At 39.0% G+C, this 24,945-nt stretch overlaps 2 protein-coding genes and 1 non-coding gene across 8 annotated transcripts in view; 2 read left to right on the top strand and 1 right to left on the bottom strand.

Annotated features, from left to right (window-relative positions):
• The window catches only part of SLC20A2 (solute carrier family 20 member 2), a 104,781-nt gene extending 91,312 nt beyond the window's left edge, over positions 1 to 13,469 (bottom strand). The window contains exons 1-3 of one of the 4 annotated variants that reach the window (XM_032413312.1): positions 10,526 to 10,901; positions 8,882 to 9,404; positions 7,607 to 7,709 (exon numbers count right to left, since the gene is read on the bottom strand). The gene's annotated coding sequence lies outside the window, so the exon portion shown is untranslated. Of the gene's footprint in view, positions 1 to 7,606; positions 7,710 to 8,881; positions 9,405 to 10,525; positions 10,902 to 13,309 lie in introns of those variants that run through there. The other 3 variants (XM_032413313.1, XM_032413315.1, XM_032413316.1) reach the window with 3 other exon arrangements.
• Positions 12,750 to 24,569, top strand: SMIM19 (small integral membrane protein 19). Of its 3 annotated transcripts, none has more exons than XM_032413317.1 (4): positions 12,750 to 13,073; positions 17,377 to 17,514; positions 19,047 to 19,171; positions 23,404 to 24,569. In XM_032413317.1, exons 1-4 carry the CDS (start codon positions 12,934 to 12,936, stop codon positions 23,466 to 23,468), a joined length of 468 nt encoding a protein of 155 aa, XP_032269208.1. In that variant the 5' UTR covers positions 12,750 to 12,933; the 3' UTR covers positions 23,469 to 24,569. The 3 variants fall into 3 exon arrangements, with proteins under 3 accessions (XP_032269208.1, XP_032269210.1, XP_032269209.1); XM_032413319.1 differs by lacking the exon at positions 12,750 to 13,073 and adding an exon at positions 13,372 to 13,451; XM_032413318.1 differs by lacking the exon at positions 12,750 to 13,073 and adding an exon at positions 13,408 to 13,551.
• On the top strand, positions 19,775 to 19,938 carry LOC116638053. The gene has a single exon (XR_004300603.1). It is a non-coding gene; the product is annotated as a U1 spliceosomal RNA (small nuclear RNA).
• Positions 24,570 to 24,945: the final 376 nt, after the last annotated feature.

Here is a 24,945-nt window from a genome sequence, read left to right as displayed (position 1 = left end):
GATTGAGCCCTGCATCGGGCTCCCTGCTCAGCGGGGAGTCTGCTTCTCCCTCTCCACCTGCCCCCCACCCCCGTTCATGTGCATGCTCTCTCTCTCAAAATAAATAAAATCCTTAAAAAAAAAAAGAAAACAGGGAAACAACCACAGTGATAAATATACCACTGTTTTTCATAGGCAAGGTAAAAATGCTCACACTTCAGAAATTTGCCTCAGGTAAGGGTATAAAAGGCAGTCCCTTTAATAAAGCAATTTTTCCTGAGTAATTATCAAATAATACTTTTATAAATATATTTTGAAGACTTCTCATCACAGTATTGTTTCTACCAGTGAAAAATCTGATACATAGATTACCATCAGTCAGGGTTTAGTTAAATATATCGTTGTAGAGTCTTACAATGGAATACCATGCAGCTATGCAAAAAAATGAAGATATTAACCCACAACGTAGGGGTATGGCAAAGGGATACAGGAACCAACTGAAAGACTCCCAATGGCCACAGCTAGAAAAATTAGAGCAATAAAGTTATATTGGATTTAACCCAAAGTATCAATACCCACTAGTCTACACTGATACAAATAAATGATTCAATAGAGATAAATGCGAGAGGATAGATAAATCTCCTGTGTAGACGAATTCCAAATAATGTATGCAGAAACTCTGCTTTTGCCCTCCAGGAGGTGGAGCATAACTCTCGCTCCCTAAGTGTGGGCTGCCTTCCTTCCAGAGAGCACAAGACGGAAAGCAGAGAAAAAAAGAGTAACTTTACAATAGAGAAACCTGACAAACACCACCTCAGCCAGGATACCAAGGTCAGTATCAACAGTAAAGTCATACAGATAGGATGCACCCTTGAAACGATGTCATAAAAACAGCATTTCGCTTCCCTGGCCTCCCTCAGTCTAACCCCACATAACCCCATTCTAACCATGAGAAAAAACATCAAACAAACCCAGCTGAGGGGCATTCTACAATATCTGACCAGTACTCCTCAAAACTGTCAAGTCCTACAAAACAAGGTAAGTCTGAGAAACAGTGACAGCCATGGAGAGCCTAAGGAGACATGACGACTACATGTAGTGTGGAATCGTGGATGGGATCCTGAGACAGAAGAAGACATGAGGTAAAAACTAGGGAAATCTCAATAAAGCAAGGACTTCAATTATAATGTATCAGTTTTGGTTCATTGTGACAAATGCCCCACACTAATGTAAGAAGTTGATGATAGGGGAATCTGGGAACTCTCTGTACTATCTGTGCAATTTCTCTATAAATCCAAAATAAAACGATTATTTTTTAAAAATGAAAAAATTTAGTAAGATATAAACTAACAATGATGTGGGGAAAAAAAACAACAATGATGTGAAATGATGGCCAATATATAATAAACAAAAGAAGTGTTACTAGACAATATCCATGCTATGAACTTATTTTTGTTTTAAAAATATACATATATGTATTTTATTACCAAAATGTTAACCTCTGAGTGATAGAATTACAAGTGATTTTCACCACCCCCTTTATACTTTTCTGTATTATCTGATTTTATTCTTTCCCCTAAGCACTGACTACCTTGAACATTGAGCCTTCTATAATCTTATAAACTATAAACAAAGTTATTATTTTTTTTTTTTTTTGGAAAAAGGCATACAGCATAGGATTAATAAGAATACTCCTTGGTTCAAAATAATATGCACTTATAAAAGTAAATTTCACTTTTCCAAGAGGAAATCTTTTATTTTTTAAAGATTTATTTATTTGAGAGTGAGCAGGGGGAGGGGCAGAGAGAGAGGGAGACAAGCAGACTCCCCACTGAGCACGGAGCCAATGTGGGGCTCTTTCCCAGGACCCTGAGGTCATGACCTGAGCTGAAACCAAGAGTTAGACACTTAACTGCTTAACTGACTGGTCACCCAGGTGCCCCAAGGAGAAATAATTTAAAAGTCAGTACAGAAAAGTGAATGAAAGCATGAAATTTAACCAGACTTAGCTTAAATTCCTGGTTTCACCACTTACTATTCGTATGACCTTGGGCAGTTCAACAACCTCCCTCAATCTCCTCATTTTTATAGTGGGAAATACGTCACACAACAAACCTATTGTTCTGCAGAACTTCCCTAACATTTATTTACTTGTCAAAGTAAACATACATTATATATTATATATGAATGGATAGTATATAAAACCTATTTCATAACATCAAATTTTATTAGAAAGAATTACACTAGCAGTAGCAAAGAGTTCAATGTATGTCAAGGGCCTGGCCCTACTGAGGATCCATAATGGTAACCATTATTCTTATTGGTAATGATAAATAAAAACCAAGAAAAAAATAAAACACTATTTGAAAAATTTAGTTTTGGGACGCCTGGGTGGCTCAGTCAGTTAAGCGTCTGCCTTTGGCTCAGGTCATGATCCCAGGGTCCTAGGATCGAGCCCGTCATCAGGCTCCCTGCTCAGCGGGGAGCCTGCTTCTCCCTCTGCCTGCTGCTCTCCCGGCTTGCATGCTCTCTCTCAATCTCTCCCTGACAAATAAATAAAATCTTTTAAAAAAATTTTAGTTTCTCTAAGAATGTAACAGGGACAAAACAATAAAAGACAAAACTGTACCTCAGCTCATTCTACATCATCTGCAGCAGTTTCCCAAATATCTCTCCTAACTAAATATTTATTATGGGGATTAAACATGTTATTGTTAACATGCTCACAGACCTGAGAATCTTCCAGAGAATCAAGTGAAAGCCACTTTTCTCATCATAACCAACTTAAACTAAGCTTTGGAATATTAATACATCAAGTCTCCCTTTCTATGGAAATCGTTTCCCTATCTATGACTGTAATGTCAATACAAATAAATACCAGCCGTAAGATACAAACTAAACTTATTTAAATCTCTTGATTGTAAATAACGAACTTTAATAGAGAAGCTCTAAACAAGACATGTATTTTGATCTGTAACAAAATTCTGGGCTGGTTGTTTTATCTCAGTACTGTTATCTTTAAATCACAATATGATAGACAAGTCTAATCATGCTACGACTTAGTGGACTTTTATAACAAGGCCAAACAACCCAAATCAGAAAATCAATTTGTTTCATCAAATGAAAAGTTTACCCAGCCTGATTTATCATATAGTCTAGGACACAGACCCTTATCTTAAAGACCTGTTCATTTAGGAAAAAATTAATCAACCATGAACAAATTAGTATTAAATTATTATGCCAATATTTTCTACTACATAAGAAAATGCACACTGTTCAGTTTGGTTCTTTTAAAAGAAGTTAATTTAAACACCTTTTAAAATAACAAAAACATAGATACAATTAGGAAAATCTATTCAGGTTGGTATATATAATCCAGTGTTGGGACTACACCTATACAAAGACTAATTTTATAACACATTCAAAAGTTTCTGTCCCCAATAAGTCTTACCCAACTTTCCCAAAAGCAGTCATTACAAAGACCTATTCCAATGATGTTGTCACTCTTGCTAAATACTTTAGAAGCCTGTGGCACACTTTTGTCAAATATGTTTAATGGTAGCAAATTTTAAATTCTTTGAGAACAGATCTGATTTACGGGCATAGACAATTGTCACTGAGAACTACAATTGGCAAATAGATCAAATAACCTTCTTTTGGCTTAAAAAAAAAGAGACTGACTACAAGGTTTTGAGTAAGTTTAGTTTTCTTAAAAACTATTAAAAGCAAATTTAAAATGGGAATTCCAAGCATTCTGAGCAGCAATATTATCTATGCAATGAGAGTATAATCCTATATCATGTTCTCCAAATTCTAAGTAATAATTGAATAAATGACCATACTAGTACCTCCTATATATTATCTCAGTTAATCCATATAATAATTCTAGATAATTATCACTATTTCAAGGGGAAGACACTGAGTCTGAGTGCCTTGAGTAACCTGCCCAGGTAATAAGGGAGACACCAGCAATTACATCACAGTCAGAATTTATAAACAATATATACACACAGTTATATACGTATTTTTTCTGACTTTTTTAGGTTTTTGACCTACACAATTGGGCTGTTCCTGTAACAGCTTCTAAATATGTGTATTTTAGCATTTGCTACACTGTACTGCAATCATGCACTTACCAAATTTTCCTACTCAACTATGAGCTTCCAGAGAGAACAGACTATACTTTGTTCATCTCTGTAATCCCAGAACATAGTCCTGTACTTAGCACATCTACATAAATTTCTTCTTAGTAGCTTATCCATGGTTCTGATGTTATTTTTACTAGCTAGCTGCTCACAGGTGGTGAATATTACAGAAACATTATCATATCAGACCAGTAGCCATTCCTTCAGCTTCAAGATGCCCAACCACCACCACCACAATTAGAGAAGGCACAGGCAGAAAGAATGTTCCATACAATCAATCCGTTTGTACGGTTATTCTTAAAATCTGAAGCACTACATTACGTGCTGTATAGGGCTCTTCTTTTTTTTAAGTTTCATAAAGCTGCATCTACACTTACATTAGTCTACTTCCAGTAGTTCATACACACTATAGAAAACTCAATTACAGCAGGAGGGGAAGAATGAAGGGGGGGAAATCGGAGGGGGAGAAGAACCATGAGAGACAATGGACTCTGAAAAACAAACTGAGGGTTCTAGAGGGGAGGGGGTTGGGAGGATGGGTTAGCCTGGTGATGGGTATTGAGGAGGGCATGTTCTGCATGGAGCACTGGGTGTTATGCACAAACAATGAATCATGGAACACTATATCTAAAACTAATGATGTAATGTATGGGGATTAACATAACAATAAAAAAATTAAAAAAAAGAAAACTCAATTACAGGATCACTCCACATTCGTAGTACATAAAAAATTATGGAAAAATGTAAGACAACATAAATCATCAACAGCATAAAATAAGTTTGCCAATAAGCTACCTTTTCATTATAACATGACTACAGAGTCCAGAGGGGCAAAACCATACAATTTATGTGCTTTACCACACAAGAAACTAACAGAGTCAGATGTTAACGGCATTTTTGAGAACGTTACAGTGTAATTATAAAATGACACAGGTTAATAATTAAGGCAACATCAAGTCTCTCAAAATAAAATGAATATTTACAAGATTAAGTTTCTGTTTTGTTAAACATTAAATAAAGGTGTTGGAACTTAAATGGAAATGTAAAAATACAGATGATCTAGTACTAAAACTAATTAACAGAATTACTGGTATTTTTCATTCTATTAGGGGACCTTTTACCTAAAAAATGTTAAAGCATGTGGTTTGTGTTTTTAGTTTTCTTTCCAGTTCTAGAAATTGACTATGAATCCTTTTCTAGTATTTACCTTTCTCTTCCCACCTTCCACCCACTCTCCAAACCTGGTTTGGATGTCTTCTTTAATCTTTCAAAACAAGGGAGTGAATTCAAATGTCATGAACTCTTGGATAAAGAGTTAAAATGACAGCATCATATGACTATCCTGACTCTCTTTGAAGTAATATTAGTCTTCTAGAATACCAATCTAATTCTTAGAAGCAGAAAACACAGGAAGCTCAATGTTCCAAGAAAAGTTAATAATAATTGATTCATCCTGGCTACCCAGGAAATACACAGCAAGGATCTGTGTTCTATGCAAATACTGACAACAAATCCATCTAGTAATACCTACCACCCGGGGACAAGAAAAATAGAAAAAGAACTCACAAGGCAAATGAACAATGACTATAAAGTACAGAAAGAAAACATCAGCCATTAGGAGATGAGAAGGGATCAGAGTTGCATGAAACACAACAGACCAGGGAGCTTATACCAACAGAGGTAGACCTGGGCCGTGGAAGAGACGAGATAACCACTGATGGGATAGGAGAGTGGGATGCAAGTGGACAGGAAGTGAGATGGACACAGGTGAGGGGTAAAACAGGCAGGAGCTAGAGATGACAGGAGCTGAATTACAAGAGATAACAACAAAAGACTGGAGGCAATGGAGTAGGAAGGAGGCCCAGCCAAGGAAATAGACGGTAAGGAGAACAGAAATCACTTTCAATGGGAGGCTGAATCATGGAAAAGACAGGAAGTAGGCAAAACACAGATACTAAGCAAGAAATTCTGGACAGATGGAAAAAAAAAATGTAAAAGTGACACTAGGTGATAAACAGATAAGGTAGAAAGGAGAAAAAAGGGTGAAGCAAATAGGCTTACTAGGGAAGGACATATTTATAAAAAAGATGGTTTCTGGAATTTCAGTTTATTCAATTAAAATTTAAAAGCTGCTCTTTTGCTTATATTTCTCTCTTTTGGGTAAAACCTAATTCATAAGAATAGAGGTTTCCTCAATTTACAAAGAAGAAAATTGTCGATCAGGTCAACTGACTCAGTTGCAAAAGTAAGAAGAGTTGAAAACAGTAAAATTTACTGTTAATGATCTTAGTTCTAAGCCACAAACTAATTTTTACACTGACAATGTGAATATACACATTAATGACCTTAATGACCAAATGCTTCATTTGTTAAGTACAAAAGCTTTCTCTCCTGCTTCATTTGTTAATTACAAAAGCACTCTCTCCCTCTCTCTTTCTGCACTTACCAGCATTTGGAGAAATCCCTGCTTCTTACTACTTTCCCCAAAAAGGAAAGGGCAGAGTAAGAAGGTAACATTTGCATCAATATTGCTACAAAGAAGTTTGATAGAGGTTTAAAACAAGTTTAAAACAGTAATGGTTAAAAGATGTTGTAAATTTTCTATAAATTTCTATGATCCATGTTATTCTGGTCTCCTAGATAACTAAAAACACAACACAGAGATCATCCTTCATTTCCATCTAACAAGAGAGGAAAACCAAACATTGAACAAGAATATAAAAATAGTTAAGAAGAGCAAATCTGAAAACGAATGGAAAGTATTCTATTCTTGATCTTAGAAAATAACATAGGGTAGGACAGAACCATAACAAAGGTCTATTTATGAAGATATAATTCTTATTTTTTAAACCGAAAAAAATATGGTCATTAGATCATTAGATCTTCAGGCTAAAAAAATTGTGCAAGAAAAAGCAGGCACACAGAGAGGCTGAGAGCAGATAAAAGAAGATGGATCCAAAGCCGCAAAGACTGTGAACAAGCAGCAGCACATTATGAAGAAGCAATTCATCAACATCCTGTCCCTTTAGTAATTACCGAGCCGAAGCTGGTTTCTGGGGCCGTTCCCATTTCTCCTACCATAGCTACTAGTTCTCTATCCACATGAAATAAAACTCTGTTCATGAGGGGACTACCAGCTATCGCAGTAGAGGAAAATAACTCAAATATTATACACAAAAGCAGCTGGGTTAACAGAGGTACTATAAGAAACATGTAAAGATATGTGCTAGAGTCTTTCACTCCTCTTTTCAGAACTATCTTCTTTCAACTCCTCAAAAATCCTAAATGATATTGGGGTCACTTCTTGAAATCTGCCTTTTCTTCTTTTTTTTTTTTTTTTTTTTTTTACCATTCTTCCACGAATAACTTAATGAGTCACTTGGCCATACAGTCCATTCACAGGCATCACGAACACATTATTATCGACTTCTGGAAATGGATGCTGCTCCACCGGCTTTAGGAGACTTCTTGAAGGAACAAACCTGGTTCTTTGGTCTCTGTTGAGGACATGCTCAAAGTAGGAATTCTCTCTCATACTCAAAGATGACATGGAAGCCAAACTGTGCTGTTTCCAAAGTAAGATGCCTTTAAAAAAAATTTTACAAAAGTTAAAAATCAACCAGATTTTAAAAACACAAAACTCTAATAAAGCAGCACAAATTCTCACACAGTATTACATTTTACGTAAGACTGAAAAATAAGTAATTTAAATAAAAAAATTTTAACCTTTCACTTCAGCTTTAAATATACTATATTTTCAAAAAACTTTAACAGCATCACAAAGTACACAATAAAAAAATACTACAAATAATGGACAATTCCTGAAATTAATACAAAAATATCTGTTAAAATTATAAAGAAATTCTGGTGATTGACATTTTAATCTTTACCATGGCCAGGACAGAAGACAAGCTTTGAGAAAACACAATTTTGCTGCATTTGTGTATTACTTAGAAATTGTATGAACAAGCATAGTTTATATTAAGCTGTAAAATGAGCTACTGAATTGACTTGGAAAATACCTTCCAGCCATAAAATTCTGAAATTACATGCTATCTGGTGATACAATCTTGGTACCACTGAACCAGCTCTAGGCAAGTCATCTGACTTTGCCCCAATTTTCTTATCTATAAGATACAAGGCTGGAACTTACAGGGGGAGGCGGGCACTAGGATCACTTGAGGATGGTTTAAAATACAGATGCCCAGGCCCAGCTCTAAAGAATCTGAATCTCTAGGGTTAGGCTAAGATATCTGTTACTTTCATAATAAACCCAGAATCATTCTGATGTCCTCCTACTTAAAGAACCACCGCACTAGATCACACTGGCTCACATTCAGGATCCAGCTCTACAACCATAAAATTCATCAAATGGGGCAGTAGAGATTTTATTAAATTACCCCTTACTGATAGAACTAAAATAAATGAATCAGTGCTTCATTTTCTCTTTCCCTAAAACCCCCCATTAGAGAAGAACCTGAAATTAAGATTAAAGCTAACATGTCAATCGGATAAACACTTCAACATAGATTATTTTAACTCCAATCATTTCCTGGGATGTTTAAATAGAACACAAGGGTGTGACAATATCCATAGTTCTAAGTTGCTTCTCTGACAAGCCATGCCAAAATATGTGCTGATATTAAAGTGACAACAGCAGGTCATTGCTTCACTGACTCAAATTACAAAGCTATCCCCAAGACAAACAACATGACCTCCTGCCCAGCAGAAAGGACCTGTAACACAGGATACTATACCTGCAGAGCGTGTGTCCTCCCTGGCTGCAGCTAACCGGGTTTGTGGCCCGTGCTTCATTCAAGGGCACTTCCTCCTCTGATTCCTGGACAGTGGGGGTGCTGATGTATGTACGCCCCTATCTCTGCAGTCGTTTAGATTCAGTGACTCTGTTGATGCCCAACACCCCCAAAACAATACTGTCAGCTCGACAAAAGGGACACAAAAGTGGGTTTTCAGAGAATCCCATTTTTCTTCATCTTGCTGGCTTTTGTTGGCAGCCCCTCATCCAATTCCACACAGCTTCAGAATGCTTCACTCCAGGTCTGTCACCCAATCAACAGCACAATTTTTACATTTTTTTTTCCAGCAAAGAAATATTTCTTGGTTTGAAGAGGTCTCCTGGCCCCAACAGTGTTCTCTACTGCCCAAGACAAGCTGAAAAAGCGGATCGAGATTCCACGTAACGACAAAGCAAATGGATAGAAGTGCACAGGAAACTTTCAGTAACACTTCCTGGTAAATTACTACCACTAGGGATGAAATCTATAAGTGTTTAAAAAAGAAAAGCAGTAAGACATCAAGTATCATTCAGTATTATATTTCACGGAAGTTTTTTGACACTATATTAATAAACAGTCACCGTCCTATGTCCTGGTGAATCACTGTCCTAGAATTCAATACCTACGAAGAGTTATAATCCTCATTCAGCTCTGAGATTCAAAATTCAGTTTCTGTCCCCTTGCCTTTAGTCATTTCAAACCACAATGCCCCGTAACCATTTGTCAACCGCTTGTATTTGGAAAGTCCACAGCATTGTTTCTACAGCACATTCACTGCAATCTTTTATGCTACTCTGAAATCTGAAAGAGAGTCTTTTACAGTTGAAAAAGTAGTGTCAACTTTCAGATCTCTCTTTGATAAAGTAAATTTCCCACAGAAACAACACTGACTGGGGGGCCAGACCACCTAGGTTCATAGCCAGTCTCCCTACTTACTATTTGCATTGTGATCTTGGGCAAGTGACTTAATTACCCTGCTGTACCTCAGTTTCCTCATTTTAAAAAAAGGGGATTCTAACTGTACCTATTACTTCAAAAGATTGTTACAAGATTACAGGCAAAGGCTCCTGGAACAGTATCTGGCACATTTAAGCACTACATAAATGTTAGCTCTTATTATTACTTTGTTTCCTTTAGCTACAAATTCTCATACCGTTTCACATGTGTACACAATGTTTGCCTACTAAAATACTACCTACTTGAAGATTGGAACCACATTTTCAGTACCTCTGACATTTCCCCTATGGTATCTAATATTCACTCAATAAGTAAATAAACCTACTCTGCACATATTGTTATACTGGATGAACAAAGAAACATAGTACCTTATAAATATATATTCTCTGCCCTCGAGTAGCCTCTATTTTAGGTGGGGAAACAAAATACGGAAATGCTTATATAACAGTATAAAGCCATAAAAGATTAAATACCAAAGTATGTGGCATAAACATCTAACATTCAAAGGGCTTATTGTGGGCTGCAGATTCTGTGGAGAAGGTAAAGCTGGAGTGGCCCGGCCCCTAAACTGAAGTGGGATCTTCAGTAGTGAAAAGAAAAGAGGATTCCAATGTATTTTTGTTCATTCCACAAATAGTCACTGCATACCTTCCATATGCCAAGCTGTGTTCCAGGCTCTGGAGCTATGGCAATGAGGGACAGAAAAGATCCCTGCACTCTGGAGCTTTAAAGGGCACTCCACGTGAGAGCCAAGTTTTGAAGGAATGAGAAGAGCTTGTCTTCCAAAACGATGAAACCACACTGCTTAAGTGCCTTACAAACAGGAGCCAATGCTGGCATTAGGGTCGCTCTGACTTTCCAACGACGACAAACATACAGAAATGGCTGATGTGAAAAAATTCAGTAACTTTCATGTACTGTATTCTAAATGTTCCACTGTTTATAAAACACATCAAAGGGATATTCTCCATATTTCTGGATACAAATAACATACAAGAGATTTTAAACACATAGAGTTAATACTACCGGAATATTTCCATAACAGAGGCCATTGGAGGCCCAGTTCCTAAATTTTGCCCAAACGAAAAGCCTTATATTAATGCTTTGCTGTATACCCTTGAGCTTCGTCTCCACCCCCAGTCCACCCCCTGCCTTTCTTTACTTGATCTACTAGCAGCTGCCCACAAATATCAAATATCTACTAGGAAAGTGCCTCAAGATGCATGTGGTGACAAGATGACAAGAATCAGTTAGTCACGATGAGTGGAAATATTAACTCCAAAAGAAAATATGTGCATTTTTTTCTTCTTATATCCTTCCATTGAAGACAGCTCTCCACTTATCCCCTCCCCAAAGAGAAGGCCTGGAGGTAAAGGAGCCCTCTTATAAATACTGACTGGCAAAGCATTCCCAATCTCTTCCTCTCCAACGATGGGCCACTAGAATCAGGAGACAGGTTAAATCCAATATGCTCTCATCACAAATAAGACGCATTTCCAAGCACCTCCCCTGTCCTCTCCAGTCCTTTTCAACTACTTCTACTCTCACAAGATGCAAACTGTTAGACCTCGCTATCATTCTCATCATTGTTATGCCTATACAAATCATTACATTGTATTTTTGGAAACAGTCAAAATAAACTTCTTGATTAAGGAAGTCAAAACTACTCAACTAAATACAATCCAAAATGTTAACTTCTTAATGCACAAAATACTGGACTCCAAACTGCTTATGATACTTAGAGGCAAATGAAAAATCAGGTAGAGACCCTACAGTGCAGATAATCTAACATTCTTCATATACCCACGAATGTTAGACTCATCAACAAAGTAATAACCAACCAGCTGATTTTTATTTCCTTGGACTGGTATTGGAGAATTACTCTTCCTGTTTCATTGACATTTGTCAACCCCTAATTAGGAATGCCACTTAGAAAAAATATGGTAGGAGGGAGCCTTTCAGAAGGGCCATTATGGCTTCCCCAACATTTACCTTCTTCCAATGTCCAAGAATAGCCTGTTTATTGGATGATGATGGTGTGTTATGGGAACTTGGATAAATGAAACACAGTGCTTTAGAAACTATTGAATCCCCAAATAAAGAGACTAATTGCAGTTCTATGCAATTTTAAAGCCATCTTCCAACTTGAAAAACATATTAATTTACTCAATGAGTCACTTTATATTGCCAACACCCTTTTTCACAAAAGCAGAAACAGAAGTAATTAATGTACATACTCCACATTTGGACCTATTCAAATCAAACCCATGTATTCAAAAATTTTTGAGCAACCTATGCTTATGCAAAAGTTACCCCAGAAGATTAAACGAGATAAAGCATGTACCATTTGGCACAGGCCTTGCAAACCATCAGTACTCAACACTACCCATTATTGTTCCTAATTCTTCCAACGTCAGAGTCAAACTAAACGGTTATAAGCCATATATATGATAATGTATATATAATGCGTAAAAAGTAACATGCATTAATACTGTAAATAAAGCTAGTACCTTATTGCACCAAGTAAAGCTCTTCAGACAAAGGTGAGCTTAATTGTAACAGAAAGAGCCACAAAAAAGGCAGAGAAAACTTGCTAAGGGATTTGGGCTAAATGTTAGCTCTTACCTCTGCTTATTAAGACTACAACTTCTACAAGGTCTAAGACGAATTATACTTAGCAGTCAGCTGACCCTAGAGAACTAGCTCAACATAAACAGCTAAGACCTCAAGCATGTGGACAAGTGACCATTTACTCGCAAGGCTGCTACCAACTGCTGAAATCTGATTACTTCAATACTGATGCTGAAATCCTGCATAAATTCATTACCTGTCTTATGCTAGAAAATAATATTTTTCAAGTCCCTATACACAGCTTTTTTTTTTAAGACACAAAAATCATTTCAACTGACAATATTGCAGCATCCTGGGGACATCCAATTTTTAAAACACCTCAACAGTCTCAGCCACGCATCATTCATTATGACAGGGGAAATGGAAAGACAATTTGGAGAGCATACGCTTTCTTAAGTATCAAAGTAAATATTAAAAGTAACTCTATGTCCTCATTACGAAAAAAAATCTTCGTGTTTCCCAGCTTACTCCCGATTCGTGGGACAATGCACATTCCCCCCCTCCCACGCTTTGAGTCACGCCCGGGCGCGCCGAAGTGGGGCGGGAAGAAGCGCGGAACTCCCGGGTAATGACCTGTCCCCGCTACTTCTCGCCCGGTTTTGGCACACCACAGCTACACCCACGTGGACTTCCAGGCGGGGGCGGCGAGACCCACGGCCATCACCAGCGCCCGGCGCCCCGGGCCCGCCCAGTCCTCCCGCGAGGGCTCCGGGCTCGGGGCCGGGGGCTCGCGGAGGGCGGGGGGGGGGCACGGCGGTGACGCGCCGCGGGGGGAGGGGAAGGGAGCCCGGCTCCACTCACGCGCCCGGGGGCGGCACCGGAGCCGTCGCTGCGTCGCTCCCGTTCAAAAACTGAAAAGGGGGGCGGGGGGAAAGACCTGGCTCCTCGTTTCATCCGGAAACCGGCGGGCCGGCAGGAAATGACGAAGGCAGAGGTCGTCCAGGTCCGTTCGGTAACCGGGTCCCGCGCGTCCGCCCCGACTCGGGGGGGAAAGAGCCCCGAGCGGAGTAGCCTGGCCGCGTGCCGCCTCCGGAGCCAGCAGCGTGAGTGGACCCGCGTCTCCGCGCCTCCCGGGCCCGAGGCGGGGCCGCGTCACCCGGCCCCGCCCCCCCGCCCGCGCGCCGCCCCGCCCCGCCGGGGCCTCGCGGGGGAGGGGAGGGACCGCTGCCCGCCGCGCGCCCCCAGCTCGGGGCTCTGAGGCTCCTACACGTCCAGCCAGTGCACCGAGCTTTTCGGGGTCGTAAGGAATAGTAGGGCTCCGAGTGCCAGAGATGCAGACAACACACCGAAGCAGCCGCGTGGCAACGCGAGCGGGGGTGGGGGCGAGACGGCCCCGGGGCGGCTGGAGTTTCGCGCGAGTGTTTTTAAGATTCCGCAGGTGATTCCGCAGCCTGCGAGCGGCGGAAACGCAAAAGATGTCCCAGCAGCTCTGGAGGCTTACTGTGGTCACTTACCGGGAGGGGATTATGTTTTATACCCGCGCGACTGGATTTCTTCCCGGGAGGAGCGGGTGTCACAGAACCGGGGTCACGACTGGGAAGGGTTCAGGTTTGGGAGTCAGTTATATGTGACAACCCTAGCCTGTGCAACTTTGGGCAAGTTACATAACCACCGCTACCACCTTCCCGGTTTCTTCTGTAAAATGGAATTCAGTGCCTCCCAGCAGGGTGGTTACAAAAATTCAGTATGTGGACTGCCCTACTCATAAACCCACAAATTGCCTTCTTCCTCATGGTTGAAGGCCTGTTACCTTGTACCCTTCTGCTTTAGGAACCCGAACCTTCAGTGTTTCAGAGGACAGAGAAAGAAAATTACATTTATTCAGTGGATTGTGTTGTAAGGAACTGTATAAGTGATTCTAATCTGAATTTGTATTAAGATAGCAAAGGTCTAAGAGACAAAAATGATAATATTTAAGGCATAATGACAAGTGATACTCAATTTTAGAACCACCTAGACATGGTATCAGGAACCTAAAATCAGGAAACTGATTTTAAAATTTATGATATAGTCACTTGATCCCTGGAAAATTTTCTCCTAGTTCTCAACCTAAAAGTTTATCAAATTAAACCAAGCCCTAATTGCCATATTATGGGAACTCTGTCTCTGGATACTAATGTTTTAGTTGGGTCTTAATTCAGCTCCTTACTGAAATGGTTCAAGCATTAGTGTCCAGGAAAAATATGTGAAAAATGTTCAGTTTTCTCAAAAGAGCCCTGAATGACGATCCAAGCACATGGCTAGCTACGTTAGTGATCTTGCTGAAGCATTAACTTGCCAGGAATGAACCATTGTAATGCCCCTGGGCATTTTGCTTTAGAAGAAGGCTGTGGTGGTATGAAGTAACTGCTTAGCAAGTGTGTATGTGACACTTGGTTAGACTGGAGCGTGCTAGGTGACGGTCAGAGTTCAGGCCACATGTGGGCCATGGGTCTGTACTATGACTCCGGACAAGGCCATTCCTTATTCCTGGCAGTCTAGCAAAGTCATGCCATTGGTCATGATGGAGGACTGGCCAGGAAAGGCCTACCCTGGGTGCAAATCTCTCACAACTACAGTACTAAAAATAATTCAAGTGCGTGTCCCTGGAACTGTGGGATGGTAGTGTCATTGCATACCAATGATGTTGTATAATACATGTTGTTTAATTCATGTTAAAATTTTACCATTCTGGGTCACTGGTAATTCAAAATCCTTCTCTAAATACAATTCAAGACTGGCATATTTGTAGCAAGATGAAGACAAGCCCTGTAGGAATATCCCACTTTTTAAGTGGCCCATGAACAGAATTTTGTGAGAAATTGAAGCAAGAAATTAACCTGGCTCAGATCCATTCAGGTGTTAGAAAACAAGTAGGAAACACTTCCGTGATTTGTCAGGTAAAGGACACCTGCAAAATGTTCTAGTGGCCATTGCTGTATGTTCCCTGTTTCTTCCTGAGTTTAATAGCTCCCAATCCTGAAACCTACCACCCTTGTGGCATAATCGTCAGTGGCCTTCTGCAGCATCTCAAATCAGACATCCAAAGTCATCTCTCTTTGCCAAAAACACATTCGTTGTTGTTACTTTTCAGCATGAGTAAAATTCTAGATTCCATAAATCATAAAGACAATTATAGTGTCTTGTCGTCCAAAAGTTTCCATTTCTAAAATAGGCTGATTACTTACTATGAATCATAATGTTACTTTCAGAGAAACTCGAGTTCAGTTTTAAGAAATAAGAATTAAAACTGTGAATATACCAAATCTCCCTGTGTCTCCCACTCTCTTAAAAAAAAAAGAAAAGAAAAGAAAATCCGTAGCCAGTCTTTAATATCAAGGAATTGGGTATGGTGTGATGTTTAAATAATATTTAGATCTTGCATGTATAAATTTTTATGATTTAAAGTAAATTCTGTTTTTATTATTACTTGGCTAATTTTTTTACAAGAGCAATCTTTATTATTCATCAGACACCAATAGGTCTTTTAAAGAGATCACTCTTGACCTCAGTGTCTAGAGTTTAAGTTAAATGATCATTCATGATACTCACTTTATCGTAAATGAATACAATATGTCCCCAAACATCTGACAAAAACTTCAGATGTCAGAACAGGGAAAACATGCCACCTGGCTTAGGAGCAAACTTACGGGAGAATTTTATTCATTTTATGCAGAGGTAAGCTATAAGAAAGCAAACAGACACTGCCCTTAATGTACACTTACTAACTTACTAAGCCAGATCTACATTACAGAACATTTTGGAGGCTTACAGGAGATTGGAAGATATCTTAGTGCAAGAATGTCTGCAATGCCTTCATTGTTGTAGGATGTCTAGAGAAAAATTGCAAAACAATTTCTTGGACATTTCAGATACTTTTTCTTGGAATTAGAAAATGACTGTCTTACACCTAGAAGCTACAGTACATTGATCACCTATCACTTGTTCAGTTTTTCTCCTCCTCCTTATAGAATGTCTAAAAAAATGCTTTTGGTTTTCTTTCACATATTAGGTCATTTTACTTATCAGACTTACCTTGTATGTCCAACAGAAGGGAGGAACTTTCTCTTCAAGGAAAAATTCAGCTAACTCCAAACACAAAGAGGAAACAATTACTCTTTTACTTGCTATTTGATACACTTGCTCTTACCACTCTTATTTTCTGTGGGAATGTCCAAAGAATGCGTTTCCTTGAATAGAAGTCACAGCTGTGTAAATAGCAAAAAGTAACTTTTTATCCCATAGCTTCTTTCAAGCACATTTGGCCAGGAGGCCAAAACTAGATAAAGCTCGGAACGTTTTCCACTTGCTGGGGAGGCCAGTGGAAGAGCATTGTGATGGCTGTCTCATCTTTTCTAGGCTACGGTCATGAGCACAACACGATTTTTTGATATCACAGCCTGTTGTTTGGGTCTGTGTTTTCAAATATTTGGGTGCTTTCATTTGGGTGATAGCTACAGTTCAGAAACTGGGCAATAACATTTCAACCATATATCCTTTCTGTTATCTTTTTGTAATAGGATTTTTAAACTCCAGTTTTCACCTTCATGCAGAAGATAAAATGTTTCCAAATCAAAAATAAGGGGAAATATGTTACACACCTTAGTCATCTAGACCAGGAGTTAGCAAACTTTTTCTTAAAGGGCCAGATTGTAAGTGTTTTCGGCTTTGAGGGCTGGGAAGCAAAAAGCAAGGATATTGTACAGGTACCTACAGCCATTTAAAATGTGTCCGATTAGAAATGTAAAACCATTCCTAGCCCCTGGGCCATCCAAACACAGGCAGCAGGCTGGAGTTGGCCAGTAGGCCATATGCTTGCCAGCCCTTCTGCAGAGACGGTCGTACCACCACTCACTAAGAGAAACCCTGCTGTCTTCTCTTTCTTCCAGCCCCATGCCTGGAGGTTACGGGGTGATGGCTGACGATGGCTCTATGGATTATAGCGTTCATGAGGCCTGGAACGAAGCCACCAATGTTTACCTGGTAGTGATCCTTGTTAGCTTTGTTCTCTTCATGTATGCCAAGAGGTAAAGTTTTTAGTATTTCAAAAGTTGACACGTTTGTTTGTTTGTTTGTTCCGAATTAAATGCACACAAATAATTTCATAAGCATTTTTGTTCCTGCTAGGAAAGCACTGTCTCCTCAGGTCTGTTCTCGAGCCCTGGATGCCAGTTTGGCTTTGAAGAGCCCATTGCTTTAAGAGCTGGAGATTTAAGTGCAGCTCTGGGCACCCTGACTGGCTTTGCCTTCCCATTCTATCATTTCTAATACAGCTCAGTTTGGTCATCCAGCCTGGGTTCACTGTCACTCTTGGATGAGCGTATTTCTTTGGCCTGTGTCCCTGAAATGCAGAAACCCTAATCCCTATGTCTTTAGCAATTCTCTCTTCACACATTTTAAGTTTTCCCTTCTGATTCTTGGACACAACCATATCATAGCACTTACTGAATAATAATGGTATTATCTGACGACTTGTCTGTCTGTTCCACAAAGACTAGTCCCTTCAGAACAAGGACTTTGACCCTTAACCTTTGTGTCCCTGGTGTGCCACATAGTGTAAATCCTCAATAAATACTTCCTGCTCTAATTCCAGATGTTGTAGCATATTTTATTCTTTTCCATACTCCCTGGCTCCTTTCTTTTAAATATATATATAGAGAGAGGTGGGTGCTTTGAGGAGGAAAAACGGTATTAGTTGGACCAAGTCGCCTCTCCTTATAGCCACATGCTTCTTGGTATTCTCTACCAAGGTTAGAAAAGCATTACATAGATCAGAGTAATTAGTAACTGAGAAATAATTGATGTTTGCCCGGGGAGCACCTGCTCTCAGACAGGCAGGTTTGCCCTTCTAGACCACATGAGCCCCAGAGCAGCTGGCCCATTGGCAGCCTGGCCTCGGGAGTGGCTGAGAGAAGGCTCCACAGGTAACAGCTTTCCTCCAAAAACAGCCCCCACCTCCTCCCCACCATCCTGTTTTAAAAACACAGAGACACTGTTGTTGATTTTAAGTAGATGGACCCACTAAGGCCATGCTATTGTATTTAAGAAATGTGGTGATTCATTATTTTCCAAAATGAAGATCCACTCGCATTCTGTTTATTCTCTAACCCAGTAATTTAGCTTTATTTGGATGACACCAGAGGGAGGAGAAAAAGAAGATGTTTTCTAGTTGGTGCATTTTGCCATAAAAGACTTTTGGAGGGGGCAGGAGTGGAAGTACAGCGGTTTTTGGAGGGGGCAGGAGTGGAAGCACAGCCGTTTTTGGAGGGGGACAGGAGTGGAAGCACAGCAGAGGTACGTCACTTTGTTGTATGAAGTGGCTGTGCTCAGCTTTCTTCACTTTCTTCGAGCCCTGTGGCTGTACACAGACAGCTTCATACTTTTTAGTGAAGGGAAGAACACTTGAGCCAAGGAAGCATCCAACAGAGACAAAAGAGAAGATGAGCTCATTGTTACTTAAGTCCTTTTAATGTAGCTTCTGATTACTATGGTCCTGAGTCCAGTACGGTCCTGTAGCTATTAATATAAATCTCCCTTACATATTGGTTTTATGTTTTAGGAATAAAAGGAAAATTATGAGGATATTCAGTGTGCCACCTACAGCAGAAACTTTATCAGAGCCCAGCTTTTATGACACAATAAGCAAAATCCGTTTAAGACAGCAACTGGAAATGTATTCCATTTGTAAGTATATTCTGTGTTGAATGGAGGCATGTTTAAAATAGATTTTTTGAAATTGAGTTCGATTAGCAAAAGGTTATCAGAAATAATTCGTAATGAAAACGTAATGCCTTTTTTAGATGCTCAGCACAGTATTAGCAAAGGCAGATCTGCTGTGAAGTTGAAGCTTCAGGACCCTTTGCTTGTACGGGGCCCTTCCAGGACCTTGAGAACAGCCCTAGAAATGTGCTCATATGATGATAATTTTCTAAATTTTGCACAATTTCAATGTTTTAACCATCAGTTAAGATTGCTATCTCTTCTAATTTGCCCTCTTCTGCACATCCCTTCATGTGGAGTAGCATTGAAGTGACCAAGAGCATTTGGGGATCTGGCTGAGGTTGAGTTGGAGCTGCATTTAGTTTGGGTTTGAATTTTGTATTTAAGGAGTTTGCAGTCATTTCTATTATAACTAAATTACTGCAAGCCAAAGCAAAATAAGAATGACTTCCAGGGGCACCTGGGTGGCTCATACTGTTAAGCATCCCACTCTTGATCTCAGCTCAGGTCTTGATCTCAGGATCGTGAGTTCAAGCCTTGCCTTGAGCTCCATGCTAGGCATGAAGCCTACTTACCTGGCAGGGGAGATACCATGATCACGAAGGTGGTTTTCCCAGGGCGAGGCTTATCCATTGCACTCCGGATGTGCTGACCCCTGCGATTTCCCCAAATGTGGGAAACTCAACTGCATAATTTGTGGTAGTGGGGGACTGCGTTCACGCTTTCCCCTGTTTAAAAAAAAAAAAAAAGCCTACTTAAAAAACAAACAAACAAAAAACCCAACAGCTTTCAGGAATATGGCATGCGATATCAATGTGCAAGGCCAGAGTTCATGTCTCAATATTAATATGTCATATAGTACTGAATACTATGAGTATGTATGTCAGGGAAAAGAAATAAAGTTTAAAATGTATGGAGCCAGAATGAATTGTACATCTAAGCCACAGCCTTTTATGCCACCATTTAAAAGAATGAGTTGTGGTTGGGCACCTAGGTGGCTCAGTCGGATAAGTGTCTGCCTTCAGCTCAGGTCATTCTCAGTGTTCTGGGACTGAGTCCCACATCAGGCTCCCTGCTCAGTGGAGAGTCTGCTTCTCCCTCTCCCTCTGCCTCTTTCCCTGCTCATGTGTGTTCTCTCTCAAATAAATAAATAAAAATCTTTCTAAAAAATTAAAAATTAAAAAAAAAAATGAGTTGTGGTTTCCAAGGTATATTATTAAGTGAGAAGAGCAAGATAAAATAGTATATATACCAGGATGCTACTCTTATAAAATCGAATGACCAAAATATCCGTTGTGTTATCTATGTGTAATATAAATGTTCTATATAATTATGCAAGCATGGAGGAAGGCTTGGAAAGATATGCATCAGATTATTAACATTCATTACCTTGATGGGATTGTGTGGGATTTAAGGGGAAAAGACTGGACATTTTTTAAAGATGTCTACAGTAAAAACTCAGGTGTGTGTGTGCATAGAAAGAAGCAAGAGGGGGATGGGGGGATAGGTTAGCCCAGTGATGGGTATTAAAGAGGGCACATACTGCATGGAGCACTGGGTGTTATACGAAAACAATGAATCGTGGATCACTACATCAAAAACTAATGATGTATGGTGACTAACATAACATAATAAAATTAAATTAAAAAAAAAAAGAAGCAAGAAAGGATGATCACCGAGATATCACTAGTATATGTCTTGGGTGGAACAGAATTTCAGGTGAAAAATAGAAAAGTGTGTGTGTGTCTGTGTGTGTTTATACACCTAAACACATATGTATATATATATATACATGCATAAACACAAGTAGAACCTCTAAAGTCTTAAGCACAAATTTTATCTTAACTAGTGAGAGCAATTCCTTTAGGGGAAGGAAGTGGGTGGGTAGCTGCAGGATTGATCAGGTAGGAGGAAGATACACTTTTTACTGCTTCCTCTTTGTTCCTTTTGCATTTTGTACCATCTGCATATGTTACCAGTTCAAAATAAGAAGTAAAATTTAACATAGCAGCATTATTCACAATAGCCAAAAGGCGGAAACAACCCAAGTGTCCTTGACAGATACACAAAATGTGGTAGAGAAATACAATAGGATGTTATTCAGTCTTTAGGAGGAAGGAAATTCTGACACATGCTACAGCACAGATGAACCCGAGGACATTATGCTTCAGAATTATTCTTATGAAGGCAAATAAACCAGTCACAAAAGAACACATATTTTACTTATAGGAGGCAAATTCGCAGAGACAGAAAGTAGAATGATGGTTGCCAGAGGGAGTGGGGAGTGATTGTTTAATGGGTGTGAGTTCGGTTTGGGATGATCGGAAGAGCTCTGTGGAGGGAGGATGTGAGGGTTGCAAAGCACTATGAACTGTGCGCTGAGAAATAGTTAAAATGGCAATATTTGTGTATACTTTACCACGATAAAAAAAGTTCTTTAAAAAAACTTAAATACTAAAAAACAAAAGTACAGAGCCAGAAGCTCTATACGGAAAATTATAAAGAATTAAGTTTCCGTGGATGCCCAGTCAAAACAAAGCTATTTCCTATCAGTAATACACTCAGTAACATAAATATACTATTACAAACCAAGTGTACAGGTTTTTTTCTTCTTTGATGGCAATGCCATAAAATATATCATTTTTATCAGATTTCCTGTGTTTGTAAGGTGCGTTGGTTTTCTACTGCTGCTGTAACAAGTTACTACAAATCCTGTGGCTTAAAACAACGCAAATGTACGATCTTACAGTTTTGTAGCGGAAAAGTCCTACAACAGTCTGAAACCAAGGTGTCAGTAGGGTACTCTTTCTGGAGGTTCTAGAAGAGAGTCTGTAACTTTGCCTTTTCCAGCTTCTAGGGGCCACCACATTCCTTGGTTTATGGCCCTCTGCCTCCATCTTGGGAGCCAGCAGCATTTAATCTTTCTGACCATTCTTCCTTTTTTATTTCTTAGTCTCTCTGCACTAAGGAAAGGGTCTCTGATTTTTAAGGCCCATGTGTTTAGGTTGGGCCAGATAATACAGGGTAATCTCCCCCTCGCAAGATCCTTACCTTAATCACATCTTCAAAGTCCTGTTTGTCCTGTTAAGTAACATACCCACAGATGTTGGGGACTAGGATGCAAACATCTTTAGAAGCCATTTTTCTTATAAATAGTATATGTGTGGACTTGCACATTTAATGAATCCCATCACATTGGATCATTCTGTGTTTGTGACCTATATAGTCCTGACAGTCTGGCGGTTCAAGAGGAAATAACAAAATTCTTTTTCTTAAAGAGGACCCCCAAAATTGTATAAACTTTAGGCCACAAAAATTTGGATGCACCCTGAGTAGCATAAATAAATAGTATCTCTTTCTTGGCTAGTTAAAACTTAAAGAATAGAGTGAAAGTTTTAACTCTAGGCAAGGAATGACATTCACAAAGATTTTAACTCCATACTTTCTCTAGTTGCAGGTTAAAACCATTCTTCTTCAATAAACATTTCTCAGAAGTACAAAAAAAATACAGAATAAGTATCTGTTTTTCTTCTAGTTTATATCACTGACAATGTTCAATAATAAGTCTCTTAGACTTAAAAGTTGAAATACAAATTCCTTATGATGCGGACAAAAGCATTACTATTAACTTATCTTAAGGTGGAAGTGGGAGATAAGAAAGAAGGAAATTATAAAATGTTAATTTAACTTGGGGCGCCTGGATGGCTCAGTCGCTAAGCATCTGACTTGATTTTGCCTCAGGTCATGATCTCAGGGTTGTGAGATCAAGCCCCGCATCCAGCTCCACGCTCAGCGCAGAGTCTGCTTGTCCCTCTCCCTCTGCTCCTCCCCCTCCCTCCCCCAACTCGTGTACACATGCTCTCTCTCAAACAAGTAAAATCTTTTTTTAAAAATATTAATTAACTTTAATAGCTTAATTAATGGTTACCTTATAGTTTAAAGCTCTGAATAATCCTGATATACAAATAATAATAATAAAGTAAATATATAAATATAGATATCAGCAGTGTTGAGAAATTAAGGATTACAAAGTATAATAAATTTCCTCTAATGAAAAAAATATTAATTCTAAGCTAATTCTTTACTGAGAATCATGACTTGACTGCAATTTAATGATGTTAACTAATAATTATTTTGCTATTTTTATTAATTTTATCTCTTTCTTTTGTTGTTGTGTTTTGTTTTGTTTTTAATAGCAAGGAAGTATGACTATCAACAGCCACAAAACCAAGCTGACAGTGTGCAACTCTCGTTGGAATAAAATCACAGAAAATGAACAACATAAGTCATGGTTCAGCAGTGTGGTAGTAAGCTCCTAAATATACTAAATCCATGAACAGCATTTTCTTTTTAAACCCTATGTCCCTAAAATCATTTTACTTGTCATTTTTCCCAGTTTTTTGTTTTGTTTTGTTTTGCTTTTTAAAATTACATCTCCAAGTCATTTATTATACAAAAAAAAGGGGGGCGGAGCAGTCAAAATACCTGGACGCAGAGAGTCTGCACATACTTAGAAAGATAGAATATAACCAGAGATGGTGATTTTACCTTGTGAAGACCTTTGATTTCTTCAGGATACAATCAGTCAGGAATAAAAATACATCTTTGGAAGTGAGACTCTGGAGATTATGCCACTTTGGTTTAAACATTTTTGCAAAATTAAAAAGTAAAAATCCCATCATTGGAAGACCATAATCCTCTTTAGTTGTATTCTGTGATGAATGTAATATGGATAGTGGACGGATTTGTGTTCTCCCTGCTGTCGTCACCGCACTTTAATTGAATTAACGATCTTTGCTTCTTCCGAACTTGCACAGGAGACTGTCTTTTCTACTCTCTTCATGAAGCATGCCCATCTGCTAATTGTGGGAGCTTTCTGTGATTGGAATGTTTTCCCTTCATTGTGTTCCCAGGAGTTTGTTTGCTTTTTTTTTTTTTTTAATCCCACAGTTTCATTCCCACCAGAACAGTCTTCTTTGGACCATGCTAGAGCCATGCTGGAACCATGCTGCTGAATAAATGGGCACCTCTGTACTAGTGTTGCCAACTTGCTTTTTTGGTCATGTAACTCTCGTTTAATGTGACTGTCTGGTTACTTACACTTTTCTAGCATAATAAACTTCCCTGAAGACTCTCATATCTTGTACCGTACATTGAAATGTTTTTACCTAATTTTTCATATTTATTTAAATAAGAGTTGGTGGGAGGTGGTGGCAGGGAAATTTACCTGTGCGCATCACTGTCCCAGAATTAGTTTTTGAATCAAAGCTATTCTTAATTTTAAGAGTTAGAGGTAGGGGCGCCTGGGTGGCTCAGTCCTTAAGCATCTGCCTTCGGCTCAGGTCATGATCCCAGGGTCCTGGGATCGAGCCCTGCATCGGGCTCCCTGCTCAGCGGCGAGTCTGCTTCTCCCTCTCCCACTCCCCCTGCTTGTGTTCCCTCTTTTGCTGCGTGTCTGTCAAATAAATAAAAAATAAAATCTTAAAAAAAAAAGTTAATATGTCAAGGATTGTTTCCTTTTCCCTTTATAATTGTGAAGTAAAGAACATAAATTTTAAATGGAAAGGTTTAGACCAAATAAAATTATTGAGGGAAATTACATTTGCTTTTAATTTAATTATATTATTCAAAAATGTCTTTCTTGTACAAGGTGAATTGTTAACTAAATGGAATAACTCTTTCTTGACTCACAGAAGAGCCTGAATGTACTACCGATACACAGAATGAAAAACTGACTT

This window comes from Phoca vitulina, unplaced genomic scaffold (assembly GCF_004348235.1).
Source record: "Phoca vitulina isolate PV1807 unplaced genomic scaffold, GSC_HSeal_1.0 scaffold15, whole genome shotgun sequence".
In the NCBI taxonomy this organism is placed as follows: Eukaryota; Metazoa; Chordata; class Mammalia; order Carnivora; family Phocidae; genus Phoca; species Phoca vitulina.
This window is presented reverse-complemented; position numbering and strand designations above follow the sequence as displayed.

Bases quoted from the DNA above. Each gene is read 5' to 3' on its own strand.
- SMIM19 (XM_032413317.1), top strand. From the start codon at position 12,934: ATGTCCTCATTACGAAAAAAAATCTTCGTGTTTCCCAGCTTACTCCCG. The intron at 13,074-17,376 runs GTAATGACCTGT...TCTTTCTTCCAG, and splicing joins AAGAAGCGCGGAACTCCCGG to CCCCATGCCTGGAGGTTACG. The intron at 17,515-19,046 runs GTAAAGTTTTTA...TTTATGTTTTAG, and splicing joins CTCTTCATGTATGCCAAGAG to GAATAAAAGGAAAATTATGA.